Below are 18,183 nucleotides of genomic sequence, written 5' to 3'. Positions count from 1 at the left end.
AAATGTGGCTGGGGTTCTGATGCAGGTAATGTGGGCTCCAGAGCCAGTCTCTGTATATTGTTACCAGCAAGCCATTGTTGTGTGGAGGCAAGTCCCCACGGAATGTCGGGTGAATGATGCCCGCCCCAAGTTGCCCCTCTGGACTGTAGGGACTGTGTGGGTAAGTGCCGTCAAGGAGCTGGGCAGATGTAGCTTTTCTCAGGGCCAAACAGTTATTGCCGCTGAGAAGAAGTGGGTCAGAATAAATCCTTGTTTCATTTAGTCAGAGCGCTTCCCTGACCATCCGATCCATTCTCCCTTACTTCAGTGGCAAGTCTCCCATCAGGAAAGTGGCCGAGTGTTGACAAACATGCCAACAAGTGAATCCCCCCGGAAATAATCATGTATCCTTCAAGAAGGTGTGCGGCAGGACATTGGAAGACTGGTGGAGCAGTACTGGTTGAAGAGGCTGCTGAGGGGACGAGCCCGCCTTGTTCCCCAGTCCTTGCCTGCCCCGCTGGGCCCCAGCACTGGCTCTGGCCTCCGAGCATCTTCAGCACTTCCATTCTGTGCTGTACAATGGCGCGTGTCCCTGTAGCCAGTATTATCATCTGGAATCTGGACGTTTCCTGTTCTGCACTGCTTATTTCCTGGGGAGACTGGACTGTGCCTTCCTGGTGACACCTGAAGACCTTGACCCCCTTGTGTCTGTGGAGTCTCCTTCTCCCCACTCTGCCCCAGCCTTGTGGCTTTTCTGAGTGGCCTGACTCTTGTCTTATATACTCTTAAGTCAGCACCTAGGATCTTTTATTGGTGGGGACACCTACTTGACTTATTTGCTAGGCCTCTTAATTTATAGCCAGCTGGATCCCATTCCACTCCATCATGTGACCCTCATCCTGCCGAGAGATGTTGCTGTCACTGTATACAAACATAAAAGAGTACATTTTGTTCAGGGATTACAATTTGGCAAAAGGCCCAGGGGGCCACAAGCTTGTAGCAGCGTGCTGGGTGTCCTGGGGCTATGAAGAACAAAACTGAGGCCTGGGGGACTTCCCTGGTGGCGCAGTGGTTAAGAATCCACCTGCCAATGCAGGGGACGTGGGTTTGAGCTCTGGTCCAGGGAGATCCCACGTATCACGGAGCAGCTAAGATTGTGCACCACGACTACTGAGCCTGCGCTCTAGAGCCCGAGAGCCACAACTACTGAGCCTGCATGCCTAGAGCCCGTGCTCCGCAACAGGGGAGGCCACCACAATGAGAAGCCTGCACACCGCGACAAAGAGTAGCCCCCGCTCAATGCAACTAGAGAAAGCCTGTGCGCAGCAACGAAGACCCAACACAGCCAGAAATGAATTAATTAATTAAAAAAACCCCAAAAAACCCCCCCAAAAACCTGAGACCTGCTCTCCTGGTACAGGGCTTGATGGGCCCTGTGAGTTTGATGGGGACTTGGCTGAAAGCCCTTGGGAAATAGCTCTGAGGGGGTGGGCACCCTATCACTGGATGTGAAACTGTCTGATTCTTTACGTGAATTCTGAAAGTAATATAGAAGTGTTTAGCATTAAGAAAAAGAATCAGACAATACATAAAAGTGTGTAGAAAAAAGACCCGCTGGCCACCTCATCACCCAGAGATGACCAGTGTTTATGGCAGGATTCTTGGGTTTTAAGTTTTGGTCTCTGTGAAACAGTTATACCTTGTCTTTCCCGAACTAATAGTGGTCCTTCTCGCTGCAGAACATGGAGAATTCCTGGCTCTGGACCTTGGAGGGACCAACTTCCGTGTGCTTTGGGTGAAAGTAACAGACAATGGGCTCCAGAAGGTTGAGATGGAGAACCAGATCTACGCCATTCCCGAGGACATCATGCGAGGCAGTGGCACCCAGGTATGACCCATCTCTTGGGGTGGCCACTGGGGCTCTGGACCCCACAGGAGCAGATACTGCTCCTTCTCTGTGGTCTGGAGGGAGGAGATCTTGACTGAGGCTCAGATTCCCCGTCCTCTCTTTGCTGGGTGATCCCCCTCCATGCCTGGAGGCTAGGTGGGGGACCTCCATCAGGAGAGGTGCACACGGCCAGAGGGCAGGGAGTGTGTGCACAAGGCCCCAGGGTCTGGATGTGCTTTAGTGGGAGAGATTTTGATTTTCCATCTCATTTGAGGTGTGCTTGCATGCACTGGTTATTGAGGAAAGCCTGCTGCCAGGAGGCTGGGCCAGTATACCTGGACACCTATGGTTAGTGTCAAGAATACACAGTTGTGGTTTGACACTGCCACCTGCCACGGTGGTCATTCTGTAGCCCTCTGACTCACAGTTGTTAGCATAGCATTGCATGAAATGGAACCTGCCTCTTTGCCTTTTTGGTTATTTGCTTTCTCAGCCTGTTGAGAAAACACTAAAATACAGCTTCTGGGAGTCTGTTCTACCTGGCACTGCAGTGGGCTCCGTGTGCTTCCACACTGGCCCCAAATTATGCTTAGTCATCCCCATATCTCTGTGACCTCTAGAATCACATTTTGTACTCGGCACATACAATAAAAAGAGTGGATGGAGAAGAAATGTGAAATCCAAGTAAGAGTCCTTTCAGTAATACCTAGAAGAGAACGAGCAAGGATGGAGCTGCTGTCATGATAGTGTCCAAACATGTTTTGAGCATCTACTAGACACTGGGCCACTGATCCTTGCTGGGAATCAAAGTCCTGGTCCTTCCCCTCCAGGGCTTCAAGTCCAACTGGACCACCAAGACACACATATCATCCCACAGAAAGTAATACATGTTGTGTTGAAGTGGATGAGCAACCACCAAGAGGAAGAGCTGACGGGAGTCAGGCTGAGTGAAAGCGCTTTGTATAGATTTCCTCATCTTATCCTCACACTAGCCCTAAGGCTGGGTGCTCCTACTATCTCCATTTCCTAGATGTGGAATTGGGCTTTGAAAGATTGAGTGACTTGGCCTTAGATTACAGGGGTGGGAGGGGCCAGAGGCAAGACACAAAGTCAGATTCATGTGACAGGAGTCTGTGTTTGTCCAACTCTAGGAGGCTCCACTTTTTAGGCCACATTATGTAGTCCATGGGTGCTTCCTGGAACTAGGCAACATGGTGGTCCAGGGTCCCTACTACCTGCCCCTGCTTCCAGAGTAGGAAGCACTCTCCAAAGGGGCTGGTGCTCATGCAGATGTGAGATCCTGCAGGGCAGGCCCTCTGGGGCTCTCCCTCTCAAAAGTTCTCCCAGGAGAGCCTTCCTACAGAGGGGGCACTCATTGCTACCACACCAGAAGTATCTGGCTTGTTGGTGGGTGATGGCCACAGGTCCAGCCATTGTTCTCTGCTCTTGGGTATCCCCTTTCACCTGCTCTAAAAAAGCTTCCTTGGGATGTTCTTTCTACTCCTACTACAGCTGCTCTCAGTCCATGGAGAGGAATCACCAAAGACATTCATAGCTATAGGGATCACTCTTGAGTGCTGGCTATTCCTGCTGTATTTTATTATACCTAATATGTACTCAATAAAAGAGCAAATGGAGAAAATGAAATCTAAGTAAAATGCTCTTCCTGCATGGTCATCTCTTGAGCCTTAGAGCTTGGAGGAGGTGGAACCTTCTCACTTCCAGTGCACTGTTCTTCCCACCACAGCAGGCCACCTGGGAAAGGAATTTTGGACCATGAGTAGGACATATGGGGGAGATATCTTTAGACCCTTTTATGTCCTTGGGGGTGGCCCTGAGGGTAAAACTGTTTTCCTTCTTTTAATGCTGGGGTTGGACACGGGAGGCTGAGTCTCTGGGACAGTGGGATTTGAGCTGCACTGAGGTTGTCACGTGGCTCCAGTATACTGAAACAAAATGTGTTAGTCCAAAAGAATCTATCAGATCCATCTGGAAGAAACTATGAATCTACTGTGATATTAAGAATCCTTCAAATAAATGGAAAAAAATGCTATATAAAAATGAAACAAAGAAAGCTAGAAAATATAGGTGCTTATTCCATCCTAAGAAAGGGAAAGAATGTTATTGTTCTAAAAGCAGCAGAAAACACTTGGTAAAAAGATTGGAAGGAAATTCATTGTTGCTATTTTAGTGGTGGAATTACTGATGCTTTTTTTCCTATCTTTTCCTTTCTCTTTCTTTCTTTTTTAAAATATTAGGTATCAATCTTTTAATTAACTATAGGAAAACAAATCGATTTAAAAAATAAAATTTAGTTAAAACCAAGACCAAATAACCAAACTCAAAACTTGCAAAAGTTTTTGAAGATCTGTGAACCTGGGCAGTGTGGGTCCCTGGACAGAGTCTGTCTTCTGCCACATGAACTTCCACATGATAGCAGTGAATTACAAATGGTAATAGCAGCCACTTTAGATTTTTTAAGGTGTTTCCTGGGGGAAAGGGAGTGAACACATTCTCAGACCAATAAGGAAGAGGAAACCTTTCTACCTTCATAAAATGATGCTCTTTGAGCCTTTTTATGGCAGGAAGATGTTAGCTGTTTCTCCCAGTATCTTATCCTTAGATCATCAGCTAACCGAAAAGGATATAGTCTTCCTTTAAGGGAAGCAGATGGTCTCCTTTTACCCTCTTTTAAAGAGCTGTAGGTTCTTCTAACTCAGAACTGTCCAATAGAACTGTTCATGGTGATGGAACCATTTGATATCTGCCCTGTCTAGTGAGGCAGCCACTAGCTACGTGTAGTATTGAGCACTTGAAATATGGCTAGTGTGACTGAGGAAGGGACTTTTTAAAATTCTGATTAATTGAAATAGCCACAGATGACTAGTGGCTACTGTATTGGGCAACACATTATTTAATGCCTCTTCACTGTCTCTCTCTTTTTTTTTTCTGCCTTCCCCTGTTGGTAGTGCAATTGGAAAGAGAGCAGTAATCAGGGCTGGATGAGGGGAAACCATTTTACTTTTTCCAACCCCTCCCCCATCTCTGATGATTGGCCTTATCTCTTTGCACAGCTTCTGCAACTTCCTTTTTTTAGATAAAAACTATTGTACTAAAGATCATTTTGACTAGAGTACCAGGAAGAAAGTGCTGGGAATTTGTTTAACCCTATTGTAAACTTTGTCTCTGATCAACTTCCCAACAGAACAGAACTCGCTGAGTATCTGTCTAGAAACCCTATTTCCACATTAAAATACTTGATCTCTGCTCAAGGGAGCTGGCACTTTGCATTGGGGATCCTCTTAGTGAGAGAGCCCCATCATTGCCCAGTATTTGCTCTTGAGAATGTTTTGGTTTGGAAATTGAGAGTTTCAGCATCACCTGAGGTTAATTTTGCACATGATCAGACAGAGAGACAGGATCGATGTGGGAAGTTCAGTTAGAGCTGGCCCCCTTCTAGGAGGGGCTTGTCTTTCTAGCCTCTTACGGAGCATACCCCAGACATCTGGGGAGCCAGTGCATCTCTCAATCTACCCTGCCACCCTGAGCCTCTCAGTTCCTTTATAAATGCAAACCCTCTTTTGGTTTAGTGCAGTGGTTCTCAAACCACTGCTTCAGGATCACCTGGAGCTCTACCACACCTTCTGATTCAGGAGGTTTAGCTTTGGGCCCTAGAATTTGCATTTGTAACATGATGGTGATGCTGCTGTGGACCACACTTTGGGGACCCCAGGTTTAGTGGAATCTTCCTTGCTTCTGCCCGGAGAAGGAAAGGAATGTTGTCCACTTTCACCTCCCTTGGCTTTTAGATTTTGCCATCTGGTCAACCTGGCCCTTGGATTCTGCTCAGTCTTTTTTTATTTTTTTTTTAACATCTTTATTGGAGTATAATTGCTTTACAATGGTGTGTTTGTTTCTGCTTTATAACAAAGTGAGTCAGCTATACATATACATATATCCCCATATCTCCTCCCTCTTGTGTCTCCCTCCCTCCCACCCTCCCTATCCCACCCCTCTAGGTGGACACAAAGCACCAAGCTGATCTCCCTGTCCTATGCGGCTGCTTCCCACTAGCTATCTATTTTACATTTGGTAGTATATATAAGTCCATGTCACTCTCTCACTTTGTCCCAGCTTACCCTTCCCCCTCCCCATGTCCTCAAGTCCATTCTCTATGTCTGCTCCTCAGTCTTTTTGACCTTTGCTTACTTTTTGCGTCAGAATGTTCCTGGCCTCAGTCTCTAAGTGTCTGGAATGGTCACCAATTTCTCTTCGGGGATGCTGAGTGGGCAAAAAGGAAGCCATGGGGCTGCGAGCTTTGGGGCAGATTGAAAGTCTGGATGATTTCTTAGGCTTAGGATTTTTCTTAGGGGCCTTGGGTCCTCCTTAGAATAGTCACGGTTGTGAGGCTGCCCACTCATAAAACCCTATTTATTCTTCAGTGCTCTTTGTGGACTCACTTGGGTGTTCCATACTGAAGTTAGAAAACAAAACTAACTTCTTGGAATTGCCCCCAGGAAACTGGTTTTCTAGAGGGAGGAAAAATATAAAAGTTACTTATTTTCGTTAAGTTCATTTATAGAATGCTAACAGAGAATGTCCCATCCCCTCCCCCAATCACAAGAGACAGGGATGCTAAAATACTTCTTGGCAGTGAGATGGGCTGCCCTTTCTGGTAAGACAATCAGCTGTGCATCCATGTCAAGGGAGGTTCTGACAGAGCCACCAAATGATATTCCGTTACCAGGGCTCGCGATGACTTTCTGATTAGCTTTGGCTATGATTTACCCTGCCTAATGCAGTTATTTTGACGGTGGTTTGGATAAATGGTGTAAGTGGAAGACAGTATTTAATAATCACTAACTAGTGTTAAATCCTTATATGTATTGACTCACTTAATTCTTTTGGTAACTCATGGGCAGGTACAATTATCACCCCCATTTTATAGATGAACAAATTAAAACTTCAGAGGGGATACATATCTTGCACACATTCAGCTAAACTAGTTCCTTTCTGAGCCCAAAGTCCATGCTCTTAATCTCTAAGCTATTCTGCCTCCCTGCTCATCTTCCTGTGTTGTGTGCCCTTAGCTGTTTGACCACATTGCTGAATGCCTGGCCAACTTCATGGATAAGCTACAAATCAAAGACAAGAAGCTCCCGTTGGGTTTTACCTTCTCATTCCCCTGTCTCCAAACAAAACTAGACGAGGTAAGATGAGTTCTTCAGACACTTTTGTTGCTTCATTCTTTGGACTGGGAGGACTGGGAAGAACTCTGAGCCACCTGCTACCTTTACAATGGAGGTTGTAAAGGAGGTTGCTGTGATGGATCGAGTGGACAATGTTTGAGTATTGGGAGTTCTGTCCTTCTGGGAGAGTTTGTGTAGGTGTGTGTGAGAGCGATGGTAAAGGGGTATCGGAGAAGAGGGGGTCTTTATCACTGTCAAATGGCAATTTGCAGGACCATATACATTGCACATTATCCTTATCCCTCTTAGGGAAACAGGAGTGAGATATTAGTCTGGGACTCCTTTGTTCTAAAGTGTTATGATAGACATCGTTGAAAGTTAATGACGTTAGGATACAAGTGTCTTATTTTGGCATTTCTACAACCTGCTCTTTCCACTTCTTGGGGGCAATAAATCATTCATTTAGTCTCCTTTCTTGGTCATTGACAGAGTTTCTCCTTCCTAGACTAGTCAGGAAGAAATATACAAATTCAGTCATGACTTTAGTTTAGCCCCATGGACGAGGTCTCCTAATGATGAGGAGTGTGGTTGAGTTTTGTGGGGAATCAATATTCCTTGGTCCTTTTGCAGAGTTTCCTGGTCTCATGGACCAAGGGGTTCAAGTCCAGTGGTGTGGAAGGGAAAGATGTGGTTACTCTGATCCGGAAAGCCATCCAGAGGAGAGGGGTGAGTAGGGCAGCAGAGATGGGGAGGCAGGAGCTTGGGGTCTGGAGGCTCTTTACTTTCTTTTGGGTTCACTCTGAAGTCTTTCCCTGTCTGTCCTCAAATCAGCATGAGAATCTTTTGTGGTTCTTAATGAGAAGTTTTCTTGTCTTCTTCTCTGCTGTGTTACTCAATAATCTTTATTTTTTTCCAGTTTTATTGAGATACAGCTCTGTATACGTTTAAGGTGTGCTGCATAATGACATACCTATATTGAGAGAGTTAGCACGCCAGTGATCTTATATATGATCAAATGCCTTTGGGGTTTTCATATTAGCGTGATGGACAACTAATCTTAGCCTTGGTACAAGAAAAACCCTTTAGTTCTTAATCTGAAGAAGACTCGAATATCATTTTCAAATGAGAAAGTTGGGATGATATTGATATCAGGGTGGAACAAGGTAGAGAAAGGACATGATAAAGGTCTTGTCACAGAAGGGCAAGACCTTCTGGGAGGGAGGGAGAGAAAGAAAAGAAAAAAGAGAATGAGAAGAAAATGATAAGATGGGCTCTTCTCAGTGCAGTGATGGCTGTGAACTAGACTGCAGGGCTGCTGTCAGCGAAGCCCTCCAAGATGAGGACCAGCAGGGTGGGAAGTGAGATGCTGCTGTTAGACTGGATCTGGACCCAGTTTCCAGCTCTAGCCTTGCACTTGAGCTGTGGGTCTTACTGCTCTTTCTCTTCATCTTCACATCTGTAACCTTTCTGTGACAGTGAAAGTCAGAAGCCCCCCTTTTATCCCTGCAGGACTTTGATATTGACATTGTGGCAGTGGTGAATGACACAGTTGGGACCATGATGACCTGTGGTTATGATGACCAGAACTGCGAGATTGGTCTCATTGTGGGTGCGTGAGCACTGGGTGTGAGGAGCAGTGCTGGCCGATGGATTGCGGGGGTGGGCTGCAAAGAGAGGAGGGGTCCATGGCCTGGATGTTCCTTTGTATTGAATACTTCATATTGGAAGATAATGGTGCGGTCACTTTGGAGGGCTGAGCCAGGACTTGTGGAGTTGTGGGTGGTAGTGGGTTGGACCATGTTGGGATGTTGGGGGTCTGTACCGAGGAATCCCAGCCACCCTGGGGTGGTCTCAGGACGGAGGTTTAGGAGAGATGTGGGGTTTGGGGGGAGGATGGTGCGGGTGGGTGCCGAGCAGTCCCTTGTTTTGTCCAGGCACGGGCAGCAATGCTTGCTACATGGAAGAGATGCGCCACATCGACATGGTGGAGGGTGATGAGGGCCGTATGTGTATCAACATGGAGTGGGGAGCCTTTGGGGATGATGGCGTGCTTGATGACATCCGCACGGAGTTTGACCAGGAGATCGACATGGGCTCTCTGAACCCCGGGAAGCAACTGTAAGCGGCTGCCCTGTGTGCGGTGGGCTCGGGGGGTGGGCTCCAGAGCTGAGGTGGGGGCTGGCCAGGTCCGGGGGTGGCTGTCATTTTTACTTTACAACCTCATAGCCCCCAAAAGTTGCCAAGACACCCACTGCTTGATGGGAATGTTGTGCTTCCTAATACATTGTGACTATCAGTTGCTGAGAGCGCTCTAAAAAAGATAGAGCAAGCGGACAAAACAGATTATGGGTAATGATTTGACTGGATCTCTCAGAGCAGTCATTTTAGAAGGTCGTATTCTTCGTATTCGAAGTGTGCGGCCCTGCTCTTTCTTTCCACCTTCGGTTTGTAAGCTGTCCATAGAAACAGTTTGTGCACCACATAAGAAAAGTCATGTTGAGATGGCAAAGATTAGGGATCTGAAAGCTCCTTTTGTAGTTCGCAGCTCTGTCACTGCTCAGGGGATGAAGCTGTGAGAGTTGGCTCCTAATTACTGGCTGAGGTTCTGACTCAGACTCCTGCAGCGTTGCCTATTATGAGCTAGGCTGGGTCGCAGCAGTCCCAGGGCCTCCTGCTCCAGCCGTAGCCAGACCCAAGGCATGTAGAAAAGTTGGTTAAGGAGCCCATTCGGCCACCTTCCCTGGACCTGTGGTCCAGCCAGGATCCTGGAGTGGCCTGGAGGAGGGGCTCTAGCATTTTGGACCCCTGAAGTCTCTCCAACCTGGTCAGACTTGGGTTTTAGTTACTTTTCTTTTTTTTTTTTCTTTTTTTTGCGTTACGCGGGCCTCTCACTGTTGTGGCCTCTCCTGTTGTGGAGCACAGGCTCCGGACGCGCAGGCTCAGCGGCCATGGCTCATGGGCCTAGCCGCTCCATGGCATGTGGGATCTTCCCAGACCGGGGCACGAACCCGTGTCCCCTGCATCGGCAGGCAGACTCTCAACCACTGCGCCACCAGGGAAAGCCCTCTAGTTACTTTTGATTCTTACAAAACATTATTTCACTCTCACAAACATTTGCCCAATGTCCTTATTAAAGATCTTGAAACAGGGATTGCTGCAAGCTCTGAAGGCAGTTACAAAACGTTTTGAGCAATCAGGCCCTCTCTGGTCTTTTTTCGAGGCTTGCGGGATCTTAGTTCCCCAACCAGGGACTGAACAGGGCCCTCGGCAGTGAAAGCGTGGAGTCCTAACAACTGGACCACCAGGGAATTCCCATGCCCACTCTGGTCTTACTGGTGTTGTGACTGTTGTAGGAAATCTTCTAGTACCAATCCCTGCTTGGAGAGGAAAATCCAACCTATAAACCAGCTTTATAAAAGAGAGTCCTTTTCTTTACAGGGGGAGTCCTTGCTTCCTCAAAGCACAGTCTATTTAAGTCACAAGCTTCTCTCACATGTTGAAACATGAGTCCATTTCATAGACTGGCTGTGTCTGCCATGGCTGGTGGGAAATTCGTGGACTGAAAAAACTGCTCAAAAAGAAAAAAAGAAATGCTGGGAGGACATGTACCAACGTGTCAGCTGTCCCTGAAGTTATTACTGGGCTTGAGGAGGAACTTTTTTTCACTCTTTATATGTTTCTAAATAACTATTTTCCAAACATTGACTGAAACAAAGTGTTTTTAAAAACTGAAATAAAAACTTTTACCACTCACACTTCAGAGCCCCACTGGCCCCCTCCCCTATCTGTCGTAGAACCAGCTATTTTGGAGAAGGTGCAGAAGCAGACCTGTGAGTTCCTTACTGTTGAAGCCGGGCTACCTCTCAGGCAGCGTGCCTGTGCTGGTGCTTAAACATTTTAAACATACCTTCTGTTCAGGCAGTTTTGCCAGCTCTCCGCTTAGCTCCGGTTCTGCCATACCTGGCTTTGGGTCTTGAGCAAGTCACTTCCCGAGGGCCCGGCTTCCTCTCTTTGGTTTGCACCAGGTGACATCGGAATCCCATCCACACCCCTGCTCTGGGCCTCCTCTGAAGGCCTGCGTAGATTAGTGGCCCAAGGCCCTGCGTGCCTCCTCTCTCTAGGACCTAGATCCTTTCTAAGATACCAAGAAAGGGCCTTTTTTTGCTAGAAAGAATTGTAAGGGCTTGGTTTCTCCTGTCACATATCTAAGCCAGAAAGACAACCTGGTAAAGAAAACAGTGTCACCTAGTGTTGAAAAAATAAATTACCCAACTGCCCTCTCAGCTATCCAGTCACCTTCCTCCTCGGAAACTTCCAACATGTCTCACTCCCAGATTCCCAAGACCACCTGACACTTGGTACTCCTTCTCACCTGTCCCAACCTGTCCTTCTACTCTTTTTCATCGTCCTCCCACCCCAGGTTGTTTTCACAGTTTTCTCAGGAATCCACAAATGGCCTGCAAGGGGAGGGACAGTGTGAGGTGATGAGTTGCTGGCCCTGTGCCCCAAATTTAATCAGACGGACCTTTTTTTTTTCCTCTTGTAAATAAATATTGAGGTTCTACATAAGATTTCATTTTAAAAGAGCATTTCCTTGCTAGAGAAGGAAATACCATCACTTCTCTACATCTCTCACTCCTAGTCAGTGCCACACAAGTTAGCGCTTTGTCCTGCATCAGCCTCACGTGTGTGCATGTTGCTTTCACAAGGGAGTAGCGAGTTCATTGGCAGCAGAGACTTAATTTTTTTGGTGTGTCTCTCCCTGCAGATTTGAGAAGATGATCAGTGGAATGTACATGGGGGAGCTCGTGAGGCTTATCCTAGTGAAGATGGCCAAGGAGGAGCTGCTTTTCGGGGGGAAGCTCAGCCCTGAACTCCTCGCCACGGGCCACTTTGAGACCAAAGATGTTTCAGATATTGAAGGGTAAGCTTCGGGTCCTTCTCTGTTCACTGGGACCCCAGAAGGGTGGACAGGTGGCCGTGGAATGAGGAAGACGCATGGACCCTTGATCCTTCAAATGTGGACGGCAGGAGGGTCTCACCCAGTGGTGAGGCCTGGGCCTCACATGGCAGGCCTGTGGCTAGATGTCACCAGCCAGATAGTCTCCACTCTTGTCTGTTTTGAACGTGCTGACTACCAAAGTGACTCATGGTGCTGGGGACAGCTGGCCCCCACGCAGGGACTCGTGCTTTTGCACTTGTGTTCCTGCCTGGCCCAGGGACCTAAGCTTAATGCTGGAGGCTCCCTGTGGGTCTTTTAATGACTCACTTGCATCTACTTCCTTTCCCTTCTCCTGAAGCTCTGACATTTCATTCCCTATTGGTGATTTTCAAAAAGGGCTCTGTCCTGACCCCTGCTTCATAACAGAAAAATAGGTCCTTGGGTGGCCCTGAGATGGACCCATTTATTTCCAAAAGGTAGGGCTGAGGCCTACCTACATCTTCACAGAGTGGCAGGAGTGGGAGTGAGGATGGCCTGATTTTTGTTTTTCAGTTAACAATATCCAAAGTGTTGGGCCTGGTTTCCCGTCCTTGAGACTTCCACTTGTCGCTTGATGAGGCCTTGTCTCAGGGACCAGATGGTGGAGAGGAGGTGATTTTGGTGCTAAAGAGAGCAGTGAGACAGTTCAAATGACTTTGTTTTAAGTGGAATTCTTGAAGGAACTGTACCTACTTGTTAAAGTTGGAGGGGATGACAGTCTTCATATTTGTGTGGCTCTTAGTTCCCCTAAGAAGAGGGCTAATCTCATAGCATCAACCCTTTATCGCCATCTTTAGATGCAAGGTAAAGCAGTGCTGACTCCATTGTGAAGTGCAATAGACTCTGACTGCCTTATAGAGAGAAAATAGGATGGGCTCCACAGCTGGGTTCCTGTGGTCAGAGGGAAACCATTCCCACTAACCTGAGAAAGGCAAACTCACACACGCACAACTTGGTGCGTAAAGCCCCAAGACCAGGGCCTCGTCCTCCCGTAGGATGTGTGTGAGAAAAATTAATTGTTCTCACTGGGGGAAAAATGGGCACCTGAAGTACTGTGTGTGTGTGTGTGTGTGTGTGTGTGTGTGTGTGTGTCTGGGAGAGGAACTCAGCTTGTGCTTTCCTCTCCTCCTTATTCACTGCTCACCGCCGCCCCCATAGGTGGACAGAGCAGTGAGGTGGGTGTCTGCCCTCCCTGGGACATAGTGTTTGCTGGAGCCGAGGGCTTTCTATGTCGGCCCACATACCCCGCCCACTGGCCACAGTGAGTGGACCCCTGCCCACACGCTGTTTCTGTTTCCCAGGGAGAAGGATGGCATCCGGAAGGCCCGTGAGATCCTGGTGCGGCTGGGCCTGGACCCGACACAGGAGGACTGTGTGGCCACTCACCGGGTCTGCCAGATCGTGTCCACACGCTCAGCCAGCCTGTGCGCGGCTACGCTGGCAGCCGTCCTGCGGCGCATCAAGGAGAACAAGGGCGAGGAGCGGCTGCGCTCCACCATCGGGGTGGACGGTTCTGTCTACAAGAAGCATCCCCAGTGAGCCAGCATTCGGGGCCTCTGATAGACCTGACTCCACAGGAACCCGGTTTTGCACTGTGGGGTGGTGGAGATGGACCACAGAGTTGAGGTTCTTTGTAGAATAAAAACTCCCAGTGGGGCAAGCGGGAGCTATGAGTGTGTTTTCCTTGGCATGGGTAGAGGCTATTTCTGAAGGCTGCCAACTAGGGCTTTACTCAGAGCTCTCCTGGCTTCTAGGGGCTCTTCTTCTGCACCCTCTTATTTCCAGCTTCTCTGGCTCACCTGGGTATTGATTTGATCCTGCCCTGCCCTCCATGGTTTGATCCCTTGGTCATAAGTGCTGAAATACTCAAATTTCAGTTGGGACCTGAAGGATTTCTCTCAATTGTGCCCACTTACTATCCCATCATTTTCACCTAATATGAGTGCCAGGTCAGTGGGCCTTCATTAACTGAAGGTAGATGTGGAAGGTCTCAGCCATTCCATTCCCTAGGCTCCTAGTCCAAAGCTCCTAAAACTTTAAGCTGTACACGAATTACTTGGGGATCTTGTTAAGAGGTAGATTCTGATTCAGAAGGTCTGTGTTCAGCCTGAGATCCTGTATCTCGAACAGCCCCCAGAGATGCTGGTGGCCTATAGGCCACACTTGGAGTAGGCCCTGGGGACCATGGCTCCAAGCAACCACCACACGAGAATTTCTTGCTGAACACACCTATTATCTTTAGCTGTTCAGACACCTCTAGGATTGTTGGCAGAAATGGACCAAAGAGAGGCCAAAGTCCAGAAGAGCATTTTGACTTTTTCCTTTTTGGGTCTTTCATAAGCAGCATCTAATGAAATGAAGGATGAAACATGAATAGTAGTTGGTGTCAGAATCACCTGAGGCTGATAAGTTGGGCAAAGGAACTGTGGCCTATGGGAAGGGAGTCTTCTGTGAGTGCATGCAGGCGACACTGGCTTCCCAGAAGGCCACCCTTCCTTTTAGCAGGGTGGTTGCAGTTGAATAGCTGAGCTTTTATACAGTGACCCTTAACTTGGGAAAGAGTAGGGAGAGGATGTTTAGGGTGTCATTTGGGCTGAGGTGGTGAGCTACTGCCCCCACCATTTGTACCATTGACTCTAACTGTGGACACCCACCTCTTACCCCACGTCTGTGACTGCAGTTTCGCCAAGCGTCTTCACAAGACCGTGCGGCGCCTGGTGCCCGACTGCGACATCCGGTTCCTCCGCTCTGAGGACGGCAGTGGCAAGGGGGCAGCCATGGTGACAGCAGTGGCCTACCGGCTGGCCGATCAACACCGAGCCCGCCAGAAGACCCTGGAGTCTCTGAAGCTGAGCCGTGAGCAGCTGCTGGAGGTCAAGAGGAGGATGAAGGTAGAAATGGAGCGAGGTCTGAGCAAGGAGACTCACACCATTGCCCCCGTCAAGATGCTGCCCACCTATGTGTGTGCCACCCCTGATGGCACAGGTATGCCACCCAGCTCACCACAGGGTTCAGTCGCTGTGGGAGGACTCCCTTAGCCTTAGCATTGGGTGTTCAGGCCAGACTGTTGACCATGTTTCTTCAGCTCTAGTACTGGGAAATTCTAGTGTTCAGGGGTCCCAACCAAGGCATTCCTCTGCTAAAACTGAATGGTGATAATAGTAAATACTTAATGAAGGCTTACTATGTGTCAAGTGCTTCTCTAAGCATTCTACACATATTAATTCATTTAATTTTTAACCGTTAACAGAGATTAGTAGTTCATTTTGTTTGTTAACAAGCTACTACGTTTTGCACAAAACCTAGGCACAGAGAAATTAAGAAATCTGCCCAACTTCACACAGCTAGAAAAATGGCAGAGCTGGGATTCAAATCGGGAATTTTGGTTCCAGGGTTAGCTCTTATGAGGCCAGGGGTTGGCAAACTGAGGTCCATGGGCTAAATCTGACCCAGTGCCTATTTCTGTAAATAAAGTTTTATTAGTACACAACCATGCCCATTTGCCTACATGCTGTTTATGGCTGCTTTGCGCTATCATGGCCAAGTTGTATGGTTGCAGCAGGGACTGTGGCTCATAAGGCCTAAAATGTTTACTGCTCAGCCCTTTACAGAAAAAGATTGCTGAGCCCTGCTCTAGGTCTTGCAATCTAAGAAATGAAGGTCTTTTCCCAATTCAGAAAAATGATCACTGACCAGTCCAGTGTGGTACAGCTGGTACAGGTTCCAGAGATGGAGACTGGGACTCGGTCCCAGCTCTACCATCTTCAGGCTGTGTGGCCCTGAGCACAGCCAGATCTCTCTCCTCCATAGAGGGGAATGCAATGCCTCCCTCTTAGGGCTGCCTGAGGGTTGCATGGAAACTGTGTGTGACACACGTAGTGCGTTGTGACTGTCCTAAAAAGGAGGGTTTTCTCATTCTAGAAATATTTCCCTTCAGTTTCCTTTAAAGAGTTGGACTCTGTTGTTCCTTCTGTATTCTAGAGACTTACGTGAGGTGGCCTTTGATTTAGTACAAGTGGCGTGTCTAGATATCCTGGAGTATACTGTATCACCATTTCTTTCCTGTGTTCTGGAGCTCTGGAGCTCATTGTGACTCCTGGGGCCCCACAACTTGAATTCATTTGAGAACCACTAAGGAGCCAGCAGGGTTCTGGCCCCGGGGATCTTATTTTCTTTATCATTAGGTGGAGCTCACAGTCCGTCACCCTGAGGTTGTCCAGGGCCTCCTGGGAGAGCTCCCCATTAGGGGAAGGTGTTTAGACTGTCACTCTCTCCAGCCCCAACCCACCATCTTCCTGGGCTTATTTTCCAGAGAAAGGTGACTTCCTGGCCTTGGACCTTGGGGGTACCAATTTCCGGGTCCTGCTGGTGCGCGTGCGGAATGGGAAGCGACGTGGAGTGGAGATGCACAACAAGATCTACTCTATCCCGCGGGAGGTCATGCATGGCACAGGGGATGAGGTGAGGCAGGGTGGCACCTCTGGGAGGGGACCCCAGGAGACACCCACTTCTCACCTGGGAGGACAGTGCTTTCTCTGCTCACCCGTGGTCCTGGGGAGGGCTAGGGCCCTGGGCTGGCCTTTGCTTAGGTGCGTGCCTGAGCTGGCATTTCTCCTGGGTGGAGGCCTCGAGCTGGTGCTCAGACCCTGGTGGGGCAGCACGCCCGGGCCAGGGTTCCTCCTCTCAGAGCCCAATTTCTGCTTGCAGCTCTTTGACCACATCGTCCAGTGCATTGCCGACTTCCTTGAGTACATGGGCATGAAGGGCGTGTCCCTGCCTCTGGGTTTCACCTTCTCCTTCCCCTGCCAGCAGAACAGCCTGGACGAGGTAATAGTGCCTTCCTGGAGGACTCTCCTATGGGCTGTACTGACTCAACCAGCCAGAGTTTCGAGCAGGGGAGAATGCTGAGCTGAGAGGAAGAAAGCAAGGGCATGAGTGACCAATCATGGGGAAGGGCTTGTTGATGGGAATGAGCAAGTCAGAGCTGATAGAGGTCAAGCAGGTAACAATCTTTGGGATAATGATGATGATGCTAATAATATCAACAACTGACATTTTTAAAGCATTTTATGCGAGGTACTCCTAGGCTTCCTGTGTGCGTAATCTCATTTAACCCTTAGAGCAACCATATAAGGTAGGTGTTTGTATACCCGTTTTGCAGAAAGGAGAACAATGTCTGCGGAGATGCCAACTATCTTGCAGGTCATATAGCTTGGGAGTGGCTAAGTCATGATTTCATTCCGGTTTCCTGACAGCTGAGTCCATGCTGTCAGTTATGCTCAGCTGCTCCTGAGGCTCCTGTTTTGGGCTCAGGACATTTCACTCCATCTCCCTTGGTTGCCCTGGTGTTTCTCCAGTGTCACCTTTGCTTTTCATTCCCTGTCACCTTGCCTCGGATGAATGAAGCAGGTTGTTGAAGAGCTGGTGCTCCCACATATTCTGGACATGGGTGTGTTGAAGCCTAGGAGAGCTGAGTAGGCAACGCCTAGGCTTACTCAGGGCAGATAATTGGTATGTTAGATATCAGAATACTCTTATTTAAGCAGTTGTTTCTCTCTGTCTCGATCGGTGTTCTAGAAGCTTACATGCTTGGTACAGGTGGACATATGCTGTGGATGGAGTTACCAGGGTACAAAGGGCATGGTTCCTGCTATAGGTGCCTACAAACAAACTGGACTGAGGAAGCAAGCTCAGAAAAGCAAGAGCTGCTCTTTGGAATGTGGCAGCAGTGGAATGATGAAGCCCTGAGGATGATGTTAATCTGAGCACATACCTGGAGGGCATGAGGAATACTTGGTCAGAAGAATGAGCTGCTGAGGAAGAAAGGCAGGCAGGCCTGGCAGTATGGAGAAAGGCATGTAGGTGGGAACAGTCATAGGTACGGTGGGCTTGGCCCAGTGGCGGGAAAAGGCCTGCGTTTCCAACAGCGTCCCTGGAACAGGAGGCCTTACGTTGCTCAGCTGAGTTTTGTAAATGCCTCTTACTCCTCCCTTCTGAGGGTTAAATTCACCACGTGCACTAGCACGTGCACTTCCTAAGGTTTTAGGAAGTCCCGCAATAAAAACCCTGCCTAATCCAGTATTTCCCAACAGCTGTTAACATTTGTCCAGTGTTAGCTAGTCCAGAATTGCTTTTAGCTTTTCCAA

The 18,183-nt window shown here is 48.4% G+C and overlaps 1 protein-coding gene across 2 annotated transcripts in view; it reads left to right on the top strand.

Moving 5' to 3' along the window:
* HK2 (hexokinase 2) overlaps positions 1–18,183 on the top strand; it is a 61,457-nt gene that overhangs the window by 33,561 nt on the left and 9,713 nt on the right. For both annotated transcript variants that reach the window (XM_060309550.1, XM_030877680.2), the window contains 10 exons: positions 1,719–1,867; positions 6,958–7,077; positions 7,687–7,782; positions 8,566–8,665; positions 8,991–9,174; positions 11,825–11,980; positions 13,339–13,572; positions 14,718–15,022; positions 16,350–16,498; positions 16,745–16,864. In XM_060309550.1, coding sequence (XP_060165533.1) covers positions 1,719–1,867; positions 6,958–7,077; positions 7,687–7,782; positions 8,566–8,665; positions 8,991–9,174; positions 11,825–11,980; positions 13,339–13,572; positions 14,718–15,022; positions 16,350–16,498; positions 16,745–16,864 — 1,613 coding nt within the window. The remainder of the gene's footprint in view (positions 1–1,718; positions 1,868–6,957; positions 7,078–7,686; positions 7,783–8,565; positions 8,666–8,990; positions 9,175–11,824; positions 11,981–13,338; positions 13,573–14,717; positions 15,023–16,349; positions 16,499–16,744; positions 16,865–18,183) is intronic.

Source organism: Globicephala melas, chromosome 12 (genome assembly GCF_963455315.2).
Source record: "Globicephala melas chromosome 12, mGloMel1.2, whole genome shotgun sequence".
Lineage (NCBI taxonomy): Eukaryota > Metazoa > Chordata > Mammalia > Artiodactyla > Delphinidae > Globicephala > Globicephala melas.
The sequence above is the reverse complement of the archived record's forward strand: the minus strand, read 5'-3'. Positions and strand labels throughout refer to the sequence as shown.